Here is a 16,489-nt window from a genome sequence, read left to right as displayed (position 1 = left end):
TATGTATGTATGTATATATTAATTTAGTCTATATTTTCTTCTTTAATATCGCCTAGTTCCTTCTGAGATAAGAAACAATTATGATTTTTTTCGTCATAAAAATCGAATCTTTCTTTCCCCCAAAAATACTCGTTTTCTTCGTCTTCAGGTCAGGTACGCACCTTACTCTTCATCTCTCTCTCTCTGTATCTGACTCTTTACTGTTCCTCGTAAATTTTCTTTAATTCGTTCATCGAACTGATCTTTTGCATCTTTTAAATTACTTTCAGATCTCTTGTGGACTCTGATTTCTGTCTTTAGGATCTTAGTTGAGTTAGGGCGGCTGACGCTGAGGATCTCTTGTACCATTACCAGGTACATGTTTATTGGGGTTTTGTGCTAATTGTGTAGTTTAATCGAAATTATCTGTTGAATTTGGTTGGATTCGATCTTTTAAGGTTATAGTCGTATTCAATTTGATGGTCGGTTTGTGTGTAATTGGTAAATCATCCGGTAGGTTGTCGATGAACTGGGTTTCATTTGTTCTTTCGTTTTCTTTTTCCTCATTAAAGCTGTTTTGATGGGCCGCCTTTGGGAATGTTGTTGTTTTTGGTTTTTCGTCTTTGAGAATCTGCGTCCCCCAAAACCCTTCTACTTCTACCCTGAAATTCCTTCAATTTTGACATGGCTAGTGTACAGATTAATTTTTGTTGATCAAAATGTTGAGCTGCAATGAATTTACTATAGTTTGATGGGGACTAAACTGTAGCCATTTCCTCCGAGTCTTCACTATTTGCGTTTGTTGACTGTTTTCTGAGGAGATCAACAAGATGAAAACTGAGTGGCAATGAAGTGGCTCTATGATTTGGGCTTCAGATTATTAGGTAGGAATCTTGAGAATAGTCCGATGTAATTCACCAAGTATTCAACATAAAATGATAGGTAGATTCTAACCAAATTTCTCAGGCAGTTGCAAGTATACAAGAAAAGGCCGATCTCTCGGCACCAAGTATAAATTATCGATGTCAATATGGATATTGGGATGTCGATCTTATGACTATACCGATAAAATATCAATATCGATGGATATTTTCATCCTAAAGGATGTTTCTAATTTCAATGCAATGTACAATTTCTCCCCATTTTGTGCTCTACATGATGTCAAAACCCTAAAGGATGTTTGACTTATGGTTTAATAGATTGGATCTTTAAAATCCGGGGTTCGGAAGGCTGAGACTATGCCATTTGTGTTTGGATTGGGCAAATGAATGGTTAATGGAAACTTGGGTTTGTGTTACTTATATATAGTTTGGTTTTTGAGTTTATTATTTGGAAAAATTAGAATGTTGTATAATATGTGCGTATAACGTATCTATAACCTTATATAAGCAAATCCATGTACTTTGGGTACTTATGTTGCCAATCCTCGTACCAGTTTAATTCATATGTTCAGGATAGCTCTGATTCTGTGACTGTGACTTTGAATTTCAATTTTGTGGGGTAATTGTTCTCTTGGAATTTGTCCTAAACTTCCTAGCCCAAGAAAAGTAAAGGGAAAAGAATGACTTCTAGTTTGGCACTTTTTGTGAACATCGGTTGGAGAGGGAAATGAAGCATTCCTTATAAGGGTGTGGAGGCCTCTCCCTAGTAGATGCGTTTTAAAACCGTGAGGTTGACGGTGATACGTAACGGGCCAAAGCGAACAATATTTGTTAGCGGTGAGCCTGGGCCATTACAAATGGTATCAAAACCAGACACTGGGTGGTGTGGCAACAAGGACGCTGGCCTCCAAGGGGGGTGGATTGTGAGATCGCACATTGGTTGGAGAGGGGAACGAAGCATTCCTTAAAAGGGTGTGGAAACCTCTCCTTCCCTAGTAGATGTGTTTTAAAACCGTGAGGCTGATGACGATACGTAACGGGCCAAAGCGGACAATATCTATTAGCAATGGGCTTGGGCTGTTACACTTTTTGTTGTTGCTTTTTCATCTGATGCATTATATTTAGTCAACCTTCTTAGGAACATTTGATTCTGAATGGAAATAATAAGCTGGCTTGTTTAAATGTGTCAAAACAGTGTTTGCATAATCTGAATCGTTGGAGCAAAGGAAAATCCTAATGGAAGACTTAAACAGAAATGTTTCTCAGACTCCTCCAAGTCCACAAACCCGAAGTTCTCCAGACGGTCCTGTGGCCATCCTGTGGGATATTGAGAATTGCCCTGTTCCCAGTGACGTACGCCCTGAAGACGTAGCTGGTAATATAAGAATGGCTTTGCGAGTGCACCCTGTAATAAAAGGTGCAGTTATGATGTTTTCTGCATATGGGGATTTCAATGCATTTCCTAGACGATTGAGAGAAGGGTGCCAGAGAACAGGGGTCAAACTAATTGACGTGCCAAATGGTCGGAAAGATGCTGCCGACAAGGCTATACTGGTCGATATGTTTCTCTTTGCCCTAGACAACCCTCCCCCGTCTTCCATTATGCTCATATCTGGAGATGTCGATTTTGCTCCGGCACTTCACATTTTAGGTCAACGTGGATATAATGTGATACTTGTCATCCCTTCTGGTGTGGGTGTTTCATCTGCCCTTTGCAATGCTGGAAAGTTTGTTTGGGACTGGCCCACCGTGGCTCGTGGTGAAGGCTTTGCTCTTGCCCCCAAGGTGTTGACTTCCCGTGGAGCAGCAGCCAAAATTTCTGGATATCTTAAGGGATGCCATATCAACGATAACCCGGATTGCCAAAACGAAGACGAAGCTATTATCTTTAGAGGGATCTCCCAGAACTATTACAACTCAAGGGATTTTTCAGTAGTAACTCAGTCTTTATCTTCATCTTTGAGGTCACAGAGTCTCCCATCTGGTTTGAATGAGGTTCCAACAGGTCCTGTTTCGTGTGGAGATCAGAACGAGTCGGCTTGGTGGCTGCAGACAGGAGACTTAAATGTTCTGAAGGGACAGTTGGTTAAGATGCTAGAACTTTCTGGAGGGTGCTTACCCGTAACTAAAGTTCGAGCCGAGTACCAGAGAGTCTTTGGAAGGCCATTGTACACTTCTGAGCCAGGTATCAAGCTTGTGAATCTTTTTAAGAAGATGGGAGACACCCTCGTTGTAGAGGGTAAAGGCAACAAGAAATCTATCTACCTTCGAAACTCCAGATCATGCCCGAGCGCCCCACCGTTGATATTATCAAGGAAAGAAAACAAGAAAGGCAAGGGTACATTGGAAGAAACTGTCGACATTGCTCCAGGCATAGGCTCATCGGACGAATACTCGGATGAAGAAAGAGTAGTCCTCGAAGAACACGATGTGAAGAAGGGTGTAGGAAAACCCAACCAAAATAACAACGAACATTGTCTTGATCAATTCAAACATGAGCTGCAGGAGATTCTCGTAAGCTATTCTTGTAGAATCTTCTTGGGATGTTTCGAGGAAATATACCTACAGCGATACAAGAAATCCTTGGACTTCCAAAGCCTCGGTGTTCCCGGATTGGAGGAGTTGTTTGACAAAGTAAGCGACGTCGTTGTCTTGCACGAAGATCCAGCAAGCAAGCGAAAGTTCCTGGCTGCATTCGGTAGCTAAAAGGATGATGAAGATGATCAGGTAGCTAACCTTTGTATCCATTCTATGTCATTAACTTGTGAAATAGCTCCAAACAAGAAAGAGAGGCTGGCTGTGTTGTGTTTTTTTCTTCTTCCTCCAGCATGTTCTTTGTCCTTTTTAACGTATGGAAACTGTCACTGTCAGTGTCTGTAACAGATGAAGATCTTTGTCTGAGTCTCTGTAAATTACTCTCTGCTCAAGTTTTAAGATTAATGTAAGGTTTTTTCTTTCCATTTCAGAACCTTCTCTCCATTCAACGACCATTTCCAAATGAAATAAAACATACTTTTTAGTTTGTATGCTAAATATATCCTTCCGTGTTTTATGTTCTTTAATTACCCAATCTTTTTGCTAATTTTCCATCTGGTCTCTATTTTTAAATTTTCTAATTTTAGGGTCGGAACACACTCAAAAGGGTCCTTTGAGTGAAACACTCCGAAACATAAACACACTCAAAAGGAAACTGAGAAAACATAAGTGAATTGCTCTCTTAGTGATAAATGAAAATGACCAAAGTGCCCTCACAATACCCGTCACAAATCTTTGTCATCGTTTTTCTAAAATTGGGACGTTACATATGGTATTAGCAAATCTCTTTCGATGTGGGTTGGGGATGAACGAAGGCGAAAATTGATAGCATAAGACGCATGAGTAAAGGGGTATATAAATGAACTAAGACCATGTTCAAAGGAGAGAAATTTTGAGAAAATGATGATTAAGAAAAACTTTATTTCAGTGGCTTGTCTATAGAATATCGAACCTTCATATTTTAGTAGCTTGATCTTAGAAATTTGAAAATTAAGCTCGTTGAATGTTCTCTTAAGAAACATGTGAGTGATGATAAAATATACCAAAATGATATATGGGGTCGATGGTTTCAAATCTTGTAAACAACCACCATAAACCAACTCTCAATCTTCAGCTCAGAACTGTAGTTCGATATTTACGCGTTTGATTTTGACGATGCATGAATTGAAAAGGGGCGAGTAAAGATTCAAAGCACTTTGTTTATGTTATTTATTTATTATTATTCTGACTTTTTTGAGTTGGAAGTTTAATGTGTTTTGCATGTGTTCATTTCATCCAATGTTCTTCAAAAATATTCCAACTAAATCCTAAGCAACGCACAAATAAAGAAAGAAAACAAAAAANAAAAAAAAAAAAAAAAAAAACAAAAAAAAAAAAAAAAAAAAAAAAAAAAAAAAAAAAAAAAAAAAAAAAAAAAAAAAAAAAAAAAAAAAAAAAAAAAACACGTAATGCACGGTGTCCGTCCGATTCTCTCTCTTCTGACTTTGACCTAGTCAACTTATCGTCCATATCCATATTATTCTTCATTTACTCCTTTATTCTTTTACAGTACCTCTCTCATCATATAAATTTTCATTTTTTTTAATCATAATTAAAAATGTCTATTTAATCGGTCGTAAATAGGATAGAATATGTGTAAAATTAAAAAATTTATTCATGTTAACTAAACGGGTTTGGGTTGGAATTATATTTTCGTCCCGGTCTCAATATTTATCACTTTTTATTTATTTATTTAAGAAAAAAATGTGAACGTTATATCGTGTTTTTGTTTATGAAACACGATTAGAAATCATTAAATTTTATATTATATTATATTATATTATATTAAATAAATCTCTTTAGGTTCTATTTAATTTTTAATTTTGTATTTAATAAATTTTTAATTATACAATAAAAAATAAATCATTTTTGGACACATTTTTTATGATACTAAAAACCCGCGAGAGGTTGCTTCTCTCGAGGTGGGAAAGGGGCATTAGAGAATCACTCGTGTCTCTAGATTTGAAATTCTAAACTCGAAAGTCTCTTTAATCCCAAGTTAACATTTCTTCCACAGTTCGCGACTACTCAATCTAAAAATCATTTATTTTCTTTTTCTCCCAATCATTTCCCTCAGCCACTCATTCGTTGTCACGCTGTCATCTTCTTCAATGCCCTGACATTGCCGTCTTATGTGTTCAGCCTCCCTTGGAGGTTGACCGTTGCTATCGCCATCAACATCCAATTCTTTATAGATATCACTATTTTTTTTTCTATTTTGAAAATAATCTATAAGGTGTTGATAAAAAGTTTTAGTGATATCTTTATAATTTTATGAATAATTTTTATATAGAATACTTTGTGTTTTTTTTTAAAAAAAAAATTGAAAGATACTCCAGAAAATTTTAAATTTTAAATATTTTTGAAACGTTTTCACATTAAATTTTTAATTTTTTTAAAAAAAAATTAAAAGTGAATTTTAAAATTTTAAAGATATTTTTTAAATAAATATTTAATAATGACGTGTACTGCAACCCAACCCCACTGGGTCCAGTGTCATCCCTCGCTTTTTCCAGCTCGTCAGGGAGAGTGGAGATTTGAAATCTTATCCACTTGGAAAGAGTGGGGCCCACTAAAATGGGAAAGCCACGTATTTAAAACCACTCACCAAAACCGCCAAACCCTTAACTTTATTCCAATTCCAGCCGCGTTTTAATTAAATTTATACAAACGTGACAATAATCCAACGTGTCTCAAAATAAAATCCACCGCGTGCCATTTTTTCGTTTCCCTGCCACGTCACCACCCCCTCCGTATATATACCTCACTCCTTCCCTCCCACTCTTCAGTTCAACCTCTAATCTCCAATTCCCAATTTCTCTCTCTCCCTCTCTCTCTCTCTATCTCTCATGTCCTCTCTCAAGCGATCTCGATCCACTGAATTTTCGGAATCCTATTTCTCTCTTCCGCCGCCCTATCTCCGCCCTATCTCCGCAGATCAGGAGCTCTCTGTTATCGTCACGGCGCTAACTTCTGTTGTCTCAGGGACGGCCTTCGATTCCGATTTCATGGATAATAGGTTTTGGCACGATTTTCAAATTCCGCCGCCTACATTTGATTGCGCAACCTCCGTGGCTTCTGCTTCTGCTTCCGATTCCTTCTCTGTCTCCGGAACTACTTCTTCCATCAGTTGTTCCAGTACCGACGCCATTTTAGGTCCCTCTGTTTTCGAAACATGTAGCGTTTGTCGAATTGACGGTTGTTTAGGCTGCGATTTCTTTCCGCCGTCGTCTCAAGTCGATAACGAGAAGAAGAGCGGCAAAAGACGGTCGAAGAAGACTTACAGAGGCGTAAGGCAACGACCTTGGGGAAAATGGGCCGCCGAGATCCGAAACCCGAAACTCGCGACCCGAGTCTGGTTAGGGACGTTCAATACAGCCGAAGAGGCCGCTAGGGCTTACGATAAGGCAGCTTGGGAGTTCCGAGGGCCGCGAGCGAAGCTTAATTTTCCGTTTACGGATAATTCGTTGAGAATGATGAGTTCGGAGCAACAAGAACAGAGACCGGAAAATGAAATGTCGAAGAACAGTAGCAATTCGACGGCGGCAACGGCGGCAATTGGAGTCGGAAATGATGATGAAATTTGGGGGAAGATTGCGAAGGATGAAGCAGATCAATGGATGTCGTCGTTGATGACGTATCACGGCGGCGAGTCGCCGGACTCCGCCAGTACTGGAATTTGGGAATTCTCGTAGCCCTTATTTTTCGATTCCTAGAGGAAAAAAAATAATAAAAACAGAAAAATTTTCACTCCTATTTTTGTAGTGAAAATCTTAGATTTTGTAAAACCCCAATGTATAGCTTAAAGCTCATCTCATTAATTTTATCAATAAAATTTTAAATTATAATTTTTTTAGGTTTGAATTTCATTCCAATTTCACTCAAATTAAAACACTGAAAATCACTCTTTTTTTTTAAAAAAAAATCCAATTAATTTTCTAAAATCTCAAATTTTTATTTCTTTCAAATTTCTAAGCTTTTTAGGTTTACAAAATTAATTTTAAAATTCAATTTTATATCTAAGTAAATATAGTTATTTACTGTCTAATTTTTATGTTATAATAATTTATATTTATTTAAAAAATAGATATAGAAACTTGATTTAAAATGTATATATATATATATATATTAGCATTTTTAAAAGGGAATATTAAACAGTATCTTAATAGGTAACAAAGCAATAGATGTCGGCTGAGATGGACGGGAAAGAAGCCTTGGTTGCTGAAACATAGTATGCACGTTTCTAAAAAACTACGAATCATTTGTCGCCACGTGGCCTCACTTTGCCAAGTTGTACGTTTTAAAACACGTGGAAATATTCTTACTTGGTTTCTAAAAGAAGGAAACGATAAAATATTATTAAATATCTGAGCATGTTGTTCATATTTAGCATGTGCTCTATTTATTTGATGCTAGAGACAAAAAGGAGTGGTAGATAAAAGTTCATGATGTAAAGTGATGATGGTCCCCACCTCTTTTGTCCTACTTTTTCTTTTTAATTCTTTTTTAAGTTATTAAACTATAAAGCAATTTAATTTTGCTAATTAATTTCATTAAAAAAAATTAAACTCGTGTTAGTGAATATAGTGGGGGAAGCCCCTGAATTGAAGGCTTCTCTCGCTCGCTTGCTCTAATGCTCGTTTATACGACAGTGAGTGGAGTGCATAAGCCCCTGTAGAGATAGGGCAAGTACTATACTTGCTCGTAAGTCAGTACGAAACGAGCTTTGTCTACGAACTTTAGAGATAGGGGCGAAGCAGCTCGACCGATAGGGAGAAGAACTACCTCGTCTTGCATGCTTCTGGCGAAACTTATAGATGTTTCGCTAATTTGATATATTGTGATGTATATTGTGACTTAAAGATAATGTCTAATGCGAGAGTGGCTTAACAAAAAAAATAAAAATAAATAAACCCTTCACTTTGGAAGGTTTGGGATTATCGAAGAGCTTCTAAAAGACGCTAATAAGTAGAGTGGAACAATATCGACGGGACAAAAGATGTAAGATTTGAGAAAGTAAGAATTTTGATATGTTATTGGGAAAAGGGAGCTAGCTAGTTTTGTTTTATTTCGTTTGTCACGCTGCCCATTTGGGATCGAGTGGTAAGGCCATGATCTATTGGGGAACAGATCACTAATTCTTCCATTGGGGATACGTGTATGAATGACAACTCCAAACGACACACATCCGTCGCCAATCTACCATTTAGGTGGCACCAACAAGATCCGCCTAAAGTAAGAAACTTCGCGTTGCAGTCTCATGAACTAAACTTTGTTGCAGTGCGTGAAGTAAATTGGTGTTATACTCTGAGTCAGTTTCGGGACAGGAAGTGAAGAGAGAGACCAAAATATATATACTCCTTCATTCTGACTCTTCGTACTTGAACGGAATATATATAATTTTTTTTAAAAAATAAGGGTAAAATTTTAAACACGTGTGAAGCAACGTCAACTTTGATTACATCACAAAGATCCCATTAATTTAAGGCATTCTAATTAATATATTGTTTTTTTATCCATAAATTTAAACCCAATGTGAAAGGCCCAAAAAGTTTTGTAGCACGTGTTTATTTACTTTAATAGTTTTCTTTTAGGAAATAATAATAATAATAATAATAAAATAAAGAAACCACTTTTGTTTCATTGGGATTTATTTATTTATTTATATCCTAATAAATTTTAAAACTATATATATATATAGGCGCAAAGAATCTTTGTTAGGATTCTCGTGAAAATAAATAGCGGGAGGAAAAGCTTTCATGTCTTCGTCTCGTAGACATCTCTATATCCAGACTAGATATAAAAGGTTAAATGTTCGAATTTGAGTTAAACCAATTTTGATAAAACTCGTAAAATTATCTCAACTCATATTTTAAGAATTATAGTTGTGTCAGTATCTTTATTTTATTATTATTATTATTATTATTTTATGAAAAAAAATATAAAGGGTTTTTAAAAAGAGGATTTATAGATTTGAATTTTGTTTACATGCAACTAATTGAGATTAGTTTATGGTTAAATATGAGTTTTAGTAATAATTATAAACTAACAATTGGTTGAGCAAATAAATGTGAACAATTATTTTCATATTTCTTCTACTTTTTAGAAATTAAGAATCCATTTATTCTTTTTCATATTTATTTTTAAATCATGCTTTTCAACCACTTTCCTTTGTTTTCAGAAAAGATACTTTTTTTTTTCTTTCCCTTTTAAAACCGTGTATTTTTTTTTTTAATGTCTAATAAGTTGCCTCTCTACGAGCTAGATATGCACACACAACAAGAATATGCATATGTGGGACCTAAATTATTACTATCGAACGTATTATTTATTGTGGACAATTAGTCCACCCTACATAGTTGTGTCAATTCTATGATGCTGCATAACTGGGAGTTTCGAGAAATTTAGCCCTAATTGAAGAGAAATGGTAGCCGATCAATGGAGCCGAGTCCAATTAGGCTTAACTTAAATTTCGAAACGAAAAATATAACCAACCCATTACTGTTAACAACTTTAAATTTTACTCAAAATCACAATGAAGAACACATAAGAAATACATCCTAAAAATCAGTTCTACTTTTGCATCGTATAGCTATTTACCTAAAACACACAAATTTTTCAGTGTGATAATGAACAAAATATGACCAGAAGCAGGGGGGGACTGTTCCTAATTACATATGAAGGGATTATCAAAGAAAGCAGCAGCAGCAGCAGTATGGCTACAGGAACACATCAATCAATGGAGACGAGAAAGCACATCGTCGACGTGTTACAATGGCGTCTCATCTCTTCCCGGAGAGGCTGATGGAGCTGATTTTCATGGGCGTAGCCACAACCAGTGGAGCTTCTGGAGAATCTAAGACAGCAAACTTGTCGTGCATAAACCGACTTTCGACGATGGATTCATCCTTCAACACAATCTTGTAGCAGTAACAGCTCTTGAGTCCTTGCTGATTTCGGTAGCATTCGTGTGCACTGTTCTTTACTTGCTGGAAGTCCCATATTACACTGAACTTCCCCACTGTTGCAACGAGGTAACGCTCTTGTTTCCCGCTCTCGGTGACCTGAAAATCGTTGTCAATATAAGATTGTAAGGTCATGTATGGAACTTGCGGACTGAAGGCAAAAGAAAAGAAACTCAAATGCCAGTTTTGTATGGATTGAAGTAATGAAGGAAATTCCTTGTAGGAATAACAGAAGCTATGATAGAGTAACCAACATGACGTGAACATAAACCAAAGAAGCTACTGATATATCTTCAAAGACACCCACTTTTCTACTCCCGTCTCTAATAAGTTAGTAAGAGATTGCTATCACATCATAGTTGAAAAGGACGAGAGTCGCCATCATTTTCTTCACTACTCGAGGGTTCCCATTTTCTACTTCGATGGCCCCTCAAGTTTTGTTGGGTAATGTGAGATTCCACATTGGTTGAAGTGGGGAACGAAGCATTCTTTGTAAGGGTGTAAAAATCTCTCCCTAGTAGACGCGTTTTAAAAACTTTGAGAGAAAGCCCGAAAGGGAAAATCCAAGAAGGACAATATCTGCTAGCGATGGGTTTGGCTGTTACAAATGAAACTAGAGCTAGACACCGAGCGGTGTGCCAACGAGGACGCTGGACTTTGAAGGGGGTGAATTGTGAGATCCCACATCGGTTGGAAAGGGGACCGAAGGGTGTGGAAACCCCTCCCTAGGAGACGCGTTTTAAACATCTTGAGGGGAAGTATAAAAGGGAAAGCCCAAAGAAGACCATATACTAGCCATGGGCCCGTGGGCTTGGGCCGTAAAAAGTTGCATTTGAAGCACATAAATTTTCAATTCAATGTCCATTTCATTAGCATCGAAATTATATATTTAGCCAAAAGACAATAATAAAACCTTAAGCAACAGCAACCAACCTACCAAGCCAGCTACAAAACAGAGCAAGATTCAAGCGATCAAATTCAGAACTAGTTTTTCTTACCCATGAAAAGTGGCCACCATGGAATTTGTTGTCTGCTCCAGCCAAATGGGAATCCAGGGGAGTCAACTTCAGCAACCTCGGAGCTGGAATCCTGTTGCCCATCCGACCACTGAACCCAGTTTTTATGTTGCCATCTTTATCAGTGAATAATGTGCAAATGAGTATCAAATAAGTATCAGTCGTCCCCAAAATCCACTTCCCATCATAAGTAACATCCACATGAGTAATCGAAGAACCGAGCCCCGGAAAAGCTGTCTTCGCCTGTCTCATCGACGTCTTCGAATACAGCCTAATCTTCCCATCAGCTGACCCAACAACAATCGACCCATCCCCAGTCGTAGCAAAGCATTGGAAGTTTGTCCCTCTACAAAACTGATGCCCCTGTGCCCAGTTCAGAACCGGTGAATTATCAGCACCTCCAATGTTCTGAACCTTTCCTTTACGGTCTCTCATGTCCCATTGACAAAGCTTGTTATCGTCCAGCCCCATAAATGTCGCCTCTGAAGGATCCAATTGCGATCCTTTGGTGTTGTTCGTGATGTCCCTCATTGTAATATCATTACCATCCTTTTCAAACTTCCATTCTGTAACTATTTTCCCCGTCTCTAAATCAAGCTGCTGCAGCCCTGATGCGTGGGGCTTTCCTTCCTTCAATGGACTCATGAGAAGCATGTTCGTCTCAGCCTTCATGAGAAGACCCTTCTTCGGTGTTGATCGACCAATGTTTGGGGAATTTCCTGAACCAACTTTCAACGAGACCCCCTTCCCGTGAATTCCATGGCTTAGATTCTTGTAAACCTGAACGCCTGAATCATTCACCAAGAAGCTGTTATCCAATGCCCCTAATGTCAAGCTCTGTACTCCTCCATTAGCAGCTTCCTCGAACTCCTCTATCAAGTCGTGCTTCGTTCTCACCGACGGAGTCTTCGACCTAGGGCTCTTCCCGAACTCAATATCAGCGTTTTCCCAAATCGAATCGTCGGCCACCTCCGGCTTCAACCACCCAATGAACTCTTTCCCGTAAATCTTGACCCTGTTCTCATCAGTCGCTTGAAGACCATAAACATTCTCAAACAAGCAATCTTGGAATTCAGTTACGAAATTCCGATACTGTTCATCGCTCGGGAACTTCAAAGCCCAAACGCCTTTGTCAACAAAATCGACACGCCGCTGATCGCCGAACATCTTCATTTGCATTTCTGTCGAAACCAGAGCTCTGATCTTCGCCCCTACTTTGAGTACCCAACGCAACTGATCTCTCCCTCCCGACGATTTGGCTTTGTAACCCCTAACGTCATCTTCCTCCTCGTCGTCGTAATTATTTCCGTCGACGTTCGCCGTTTTGAGAAAATCGTAGGAAGTGAGTTTCTCAGAGACGATCCACTTTGCTCGGGGGGTGTTTCCACCGATATGAAGGTAAAGTTTTACAGCATTCTTGGAATTAGGTATCTGATAAGGGGAAGAGGAGCCATACTTGAGGTTAAGAGCTTTGAGTTTGGCGTCGACATCATCAATTGCAGATGAAGTACCAGTCGATTTATCTAGCTTCAATTCTGTCCCAGCCTCGTCGCATTCTTCTTCTTCTTCTTCTTCTTCTTCTTCCTCCTCCTTGAATTCATCGGAGTCTGAAAGTTCAACATCCTCGCAGTCGCGGCTATGCGCGGTACCCATTTCGGACCGTGTGATCTGCAAATGAGGAAAACACGATTCCGATTCCGGGATGGATTCGAGGAACTAGGAAGAGAAAATCAGGAGGAATTTCAAGAAATTTGATCGCGATAATTGGAACTCTTTTGAGACCCAGAAGGTTTGGGAGACAAATTTTAGGGCAGTTAATTAATCTGAAATTCAGGTTTGTTCGTTAGGGTATTTATAGTGTAAGAATTGATTGCAGAAATTGTCGACAATTTTAGAAAGAACCAAACTCAAGCACAAATTATTAAAACGCTAGAATTTATAAATCAATTATTATTATTTGTATTCAAATTAATAAATTAAGTTTTGATATATATATATATATATGTATATATCAATTAACTTAAGTATTATAAAAATATATCCCATTTTTTAAATCCAACAAAATAAAGTTACCCATATTCAAAAATCTTATATTCAATCGTGGAACCACTTTATTATATTATGTTGCCTTTTTTTCCTTAAAAAAACATTTAACATTATTTCATATTTATAAAACTTTGATCAAATGTTTTGAATTTCAATTATCTTTAAAATTAATTTATAGAAAATATGAAAAGAGAACTTCAATTGGTGACCCGGACCCTACAGCTCAGTAAACACATCTTTTAACTCGAACAAAGATTCAATCACATAAATTAAAGGGTCAAACATTCCCCCAAACTTATAATATAATGTTCTAGTAAGCGAAAGAAAAAAAAATAATAATAATAAGGGAACATAATACGATACCATAAATTGTTTCACTTTTCTTGGATTCTCTTTCTTTTATTATTAAATTCAACGTAAGGGATTGAATATCAGTCTACGAGTATGATAAAATGTGTCTTTATCCACAGAACTATGGTTCGATAGGTAGTTTGCCTTCCATTATGACCTACAAACATAAAACAACTATATTGAGCGAAACGCTCAACAAAAAAGCACAAAGAAACTCGGAACCTTCATAACATTGTCTAAGATAGGGGTTTTTATCCACGTGACTATTTTCCTTCTAATATGTCGGATGAAGATTAAGCAACTGTGTATTGAGTGAAAGGCTCAACAAAAAAGCACAGAGAAACTCAGGACCCTCGTTCATTGGCTAAGATAGGGGGTATTAATCCATAGAACTATGTATCATAAAAGAGCTGTATTGAGTGAAAAGCGTTCAATAAAAAGCACAAAGGAGCTCAGGGCCCTCGTTCATTGGCTAAGAGGCAGCATAGCTACCAAGCGCCAGAGAATTAATCAGTTCTCCTCGGACATCAACAGCATAACAATTTGAACATTCTATAAATCAGCTTAGACATCATCAACCTAAAAGTAATTTTACTGTCAACAATTTATTACATTCACCTGTAAAGGAGTAACTTCGTGTACTAACAGCGAAAGACGAACTTGTCGCAAATTTTCAGCTACAAGGCATCCCGTGCAGCGATTCTACATGTTATGGTATCTCCAATTGAGGATATTGTCAACTCGGGTCCAGTGATCTTAAAATGCTGAAGAAAACAAAAAAAAAAAAACAACCATTTTGCTATTGGCTAGGAAAAACCCATAATTTGTTGTATAGTAGAAAACTTTGAAACTTAAAAATCATGTTGAGGGTCTAGTGGAGCGAGCAAAGGCTTCATAGAAAATAGTGGAGGTGAACCAAGAGCATAAGTAATGGCTGGCTTGTTGCCCTGAATACTCAGTTATCAAAAGGAAAGTAAAAGGAGGAAAAAAAAATCATAATTGGCATATCAAGAAGACATGGAATGCACCTTTTGTATCAGAGCTTGGTCTGCTCTCCCTCCCAATTCCTCTAAGTTGATCTCTTCACCGTGCACTAGTTTCTCGATGGCCTTCGTCTAGAATGGGAGAATAGATTGCACAAAAAGATTGAGCTTTTCAAGAATTCAGAATTTATAATCACAAGTCTACAACAAGGTAACAGAGTATGGTAGCATGACATCTTGAACCAACCTCATCGGGAGAAGCATTAAAACGAGCAGCAAGGACATAAGAGGAGCTATCAGAAATTCCACACCTTTTTAAAGACTCTGTAATCTGCATATGAATAAATCAAAAGATCACACAAACATACCCACAAACAAATAAGCAACCGGCTGCAGTATCCAAGAGGTTAGATAGAATTACATGCTTTGAACCCGAATAATTGTAGACGAGTTCTGAATGAAGGGTGCGGGTAGTCAAAGAATCCCTTGACTTGGATATCTGTGTCTTATAAGCAGCCGCAAGCACCGGGAAAACATCCGGAATCTGTCTTCAGTTGTTTATGAGGAAAATATTAGAGAACTCTTGAGCACAATTCAAAGCGAAAACATAAAACAAACAAAAGAGTGGAGAGCGTGGGAGTGAATTTCATAAAAGCATATGCTACAGGAAAAACAGATAGGCATATATAATAACCATACAAGAGAAGCATTGAGAAATGCAACTTCCGGTTCCAGAGTTCCAGCTTGCATGGCATCAAGAAGCTCCCTGGAAATAAACAACTTTATGAGGCGCTTCAATTGTCAATAACATAGTTTATTCTTCAAAAAAAAAAAAAAAACACTTCACATAAGAACATATGTAATGGTACCCATAAATCATAATTATACTCCAATAAACTCGAAAACGTGATGTTAAAAACACAACAGTTAAATACAAGGTGCTGTCCCCCATTTCTTGCCTCGATTAGTTCGAGCATTTTCTCAAACAGTTAGCGAATGTACCGAAAACCAAACGTTAAAGAAAAACAAAAAGATCAAATATCGAGTCCATATGATTTTACAAGGATTAATCATCCTCCCACTAGTCTCCATCGACCAAATTTTCAGTTTCAGCAAATCATATATATATATAGAGAGAGAGAGAGAGTACTTGGAATTGGTAACGTCTGTGAAGAGAGCGAGAGTTAGGGTGGTTCCATTGATCTCGAACACCTTCATGGCTGCTTCGAAGACACGATCAAGTCGCAGGATTCTTCCCCAGAAACAAGACGACCTCTGAGTACAAAAGGGTTTGGCTAGGGTTTAGTTTTTCTGGTCCTAACTGAAATTTACGTTCCACTTTTGGATTGAATGCCACGAATAATTTACATTTTAATTTCGCTAATTTTGGCTAAATTTATTAATATTTTATTTGATTTTTTTTTAATTTCTCAAAATTAATTACATAAATATTACTTTAACCCGTCTATTTTTATTTATATTTTCAGAAATCAATTTTTTTTTTTATAAAAAAACTCATTTTTTTTTATAAAATAAATAATATAACACCAGAATAAATGAGGAGTACAAGAATAAATGGATAACACATTCGAATAATTTTAATTAATTACATAAAAATTTATAATTAAAATATAAACTTTTTAATTAGATGTTTCGAAATTTTTAAATAATGTGATATTTACAAATAAAATATC

At 37.1% G+C, this 16,489-nt stretch overlaps 4 protein-coding genes across 5 annotated transcripts; 2 read left to right on the top strand and 2 right to left on the bottom strand.

Annotated features, from left to right (window-relative positions):
• The first annotated feature begins 55 nt into the window (after window positions 1-55).
• On the top strand, window positions 56-3,825 carry LOC111479859. Of its 2 annotated transcripts, none has more exons than XM_023124717.1 (3): window positions 56-153; window positions 270-354; window positions 2,056-3,825. In XM_023124717.1, the coding sequence occupies exon 3, from the start codon at window positions 2,097-2,099 to the stop codon at window positions 3,564-3,566; it is 1,470 nt and encodes a 489-aa protein (XP_022980485.1). In that variant the 5' UTR covers window positions 56-153; window positions 270-354; window positions 2,056-2,096; the 3' UTR covers window positions 3,567-3,825. The 2 variants fall into 2 exon arrangements, with proteins under 2 accessions (XP_022980485.1, XP_022980490.1); XM_023124722.1 differs by having other exon boundaries at window positions 83-148.
• Window positions 3,826-6,203: 2,378 nt separating this feature from the next.
• On the top strand, window positions 6,204-7,152 carry LOC111481117 (ethylene-responsive transcription factor ERF109-like). Its single transcript, XM_023126459.1, has one exon. It carries the CDS (start codon window positions 6,284-6,286, stop codon window positions 7,127-7,129), a length of 846 nt encoding a protein of 281 aa, XP_022982227.1. The 5' UTR covers window positions 6,204-6,283; the 3' UTR covers window positions 7,130-7,152.
• A 2,758-nt stretch (window positions 7,153-9,910) lies between these two features.
• Window positions 9,911-13,226, bottom strand: LOC111479222 (protein CYPRO4). The gene is made up of 2 exons (XM_023123778.1): window positions 11,398-13,226; window positions 9,911-10,498 (listed from the first exon to the last, which is right to left on the bottom strand). The coding sequence occupies exons 1-2, from the start codon at window positions 13,066-13,068 to the stop codon at window positions 10,217-10,219; spliced, it is 1,953 nt and encodes a 650-aa protein (XP_022979546.1). The 5' UTR covers window positions 13,069-13,226; the 3' UTR covers window positions 9,911-10,216.
• A 979-nt stretch (window positions 13,227-14,205) lies between these two features.
• Window positions 14,206-16,133, bottom strand: LOC111481707 (EKC/KEOPS complex subunit Tprkb). The gene is made up of 6 exons (XM_023127279.1): window positions 15,946-16,133; window positions 15,495-15,561; window positions 15,217-15,339; window positions 15,043-15,126; window positions 14,841-14,927; window positions 14,206-14,576 (listed from the first exon to the last, which is right to left on the bottom strand). The coding sequence occupies exons 1-6, from the start codon at window positions 16,011-16,013 to the stop codon at window positions 14,490-14,492; spliced, it is 516 nt and encodes a 171-aa protein (XP_022983047.1). The 5' UTR covers window positions 16,014-16,133; the 3' UTR covers window positions 14,206-14,489.
• Window positions 16,134-16,489: the final 356 nt, after the last annotated feature.

This window comes from Cucurbita maxima, unplaced genomic scaffold (assembly GCF_002738345.1).
Source record: "Cucurbita maxima cultivar Rimu unplaced genomic scaffold, Cmax_1.0 Cma_Scf00001, whole genome shotgun sequence".
Lineage (NCBI taxonomy): Eukaryota > Viridiplantae > Streptophyta > Magnoliopsida > Cucurbitales > Cucurbitaceae > Cucurbita > Cucurbita maxima.
This window is presented reverse-complemented; position numbering and strand designations above follow the sequence as displayed.

What these genes read in the sequence shown, in the direction of transcription:
- LOC111479859 (XM_023124717.1), top strand. Translation starts at nt 2,097, where the DNA reads ATGGAAGACTTAAACAGAAATGTTTCTCAGACTCCTCCAAGTCCACAA.
- LOC111481117 (XM_023126459.1), top strand. Translation starts at nt 6,284, where the DNA reads ATGTCCTCTCTCAAGCGATCTCGATCCACTGAATTTTCGGAATCCTAT.
- LOC111479222 (XM_023123778.1), bottom strand. Translation starts at nt 13,068, where the DNA reads ATGGGTACCGCGCATAGCCGCGACTGCGAGGATGTTGAACTTTCAGAC. An exon ending in ATGGTGGCCACTTTTCATGG is followed by an intron (nt 10,499 to 11,397) that starts GTAAGAAAAACT and finishes AACGATTTTCAG; the next exon opens with GTCACCGAGAGCGGGAAACA.
- LOC111481707 (XM_023127279.1), bottom strand. Translation starts at nt 16,013, where the DNA reads ATGAAGGTGTTCGAGATCAATGGAACCACCCTAACTCTCGCTCTCTTC. An exon ending in ACAGACGTTACCAATTCCAA is followed by an intron (nt 15,562 to 15,945) that starts GTACTCTCTCTC and finishes GTTTATTTCCAG; the next exon opens with GGAGCTTCTTGATGCCATGC. An exon ending in ATTATTCGGGTTCAAAGCAT is followed by an intron (nt 15,127 to 15,216) that starts GTAATTCTATCT and finishes ATTCATATGCAG; the next exon opens with ATTACAGAGTCTTTAAAAAG.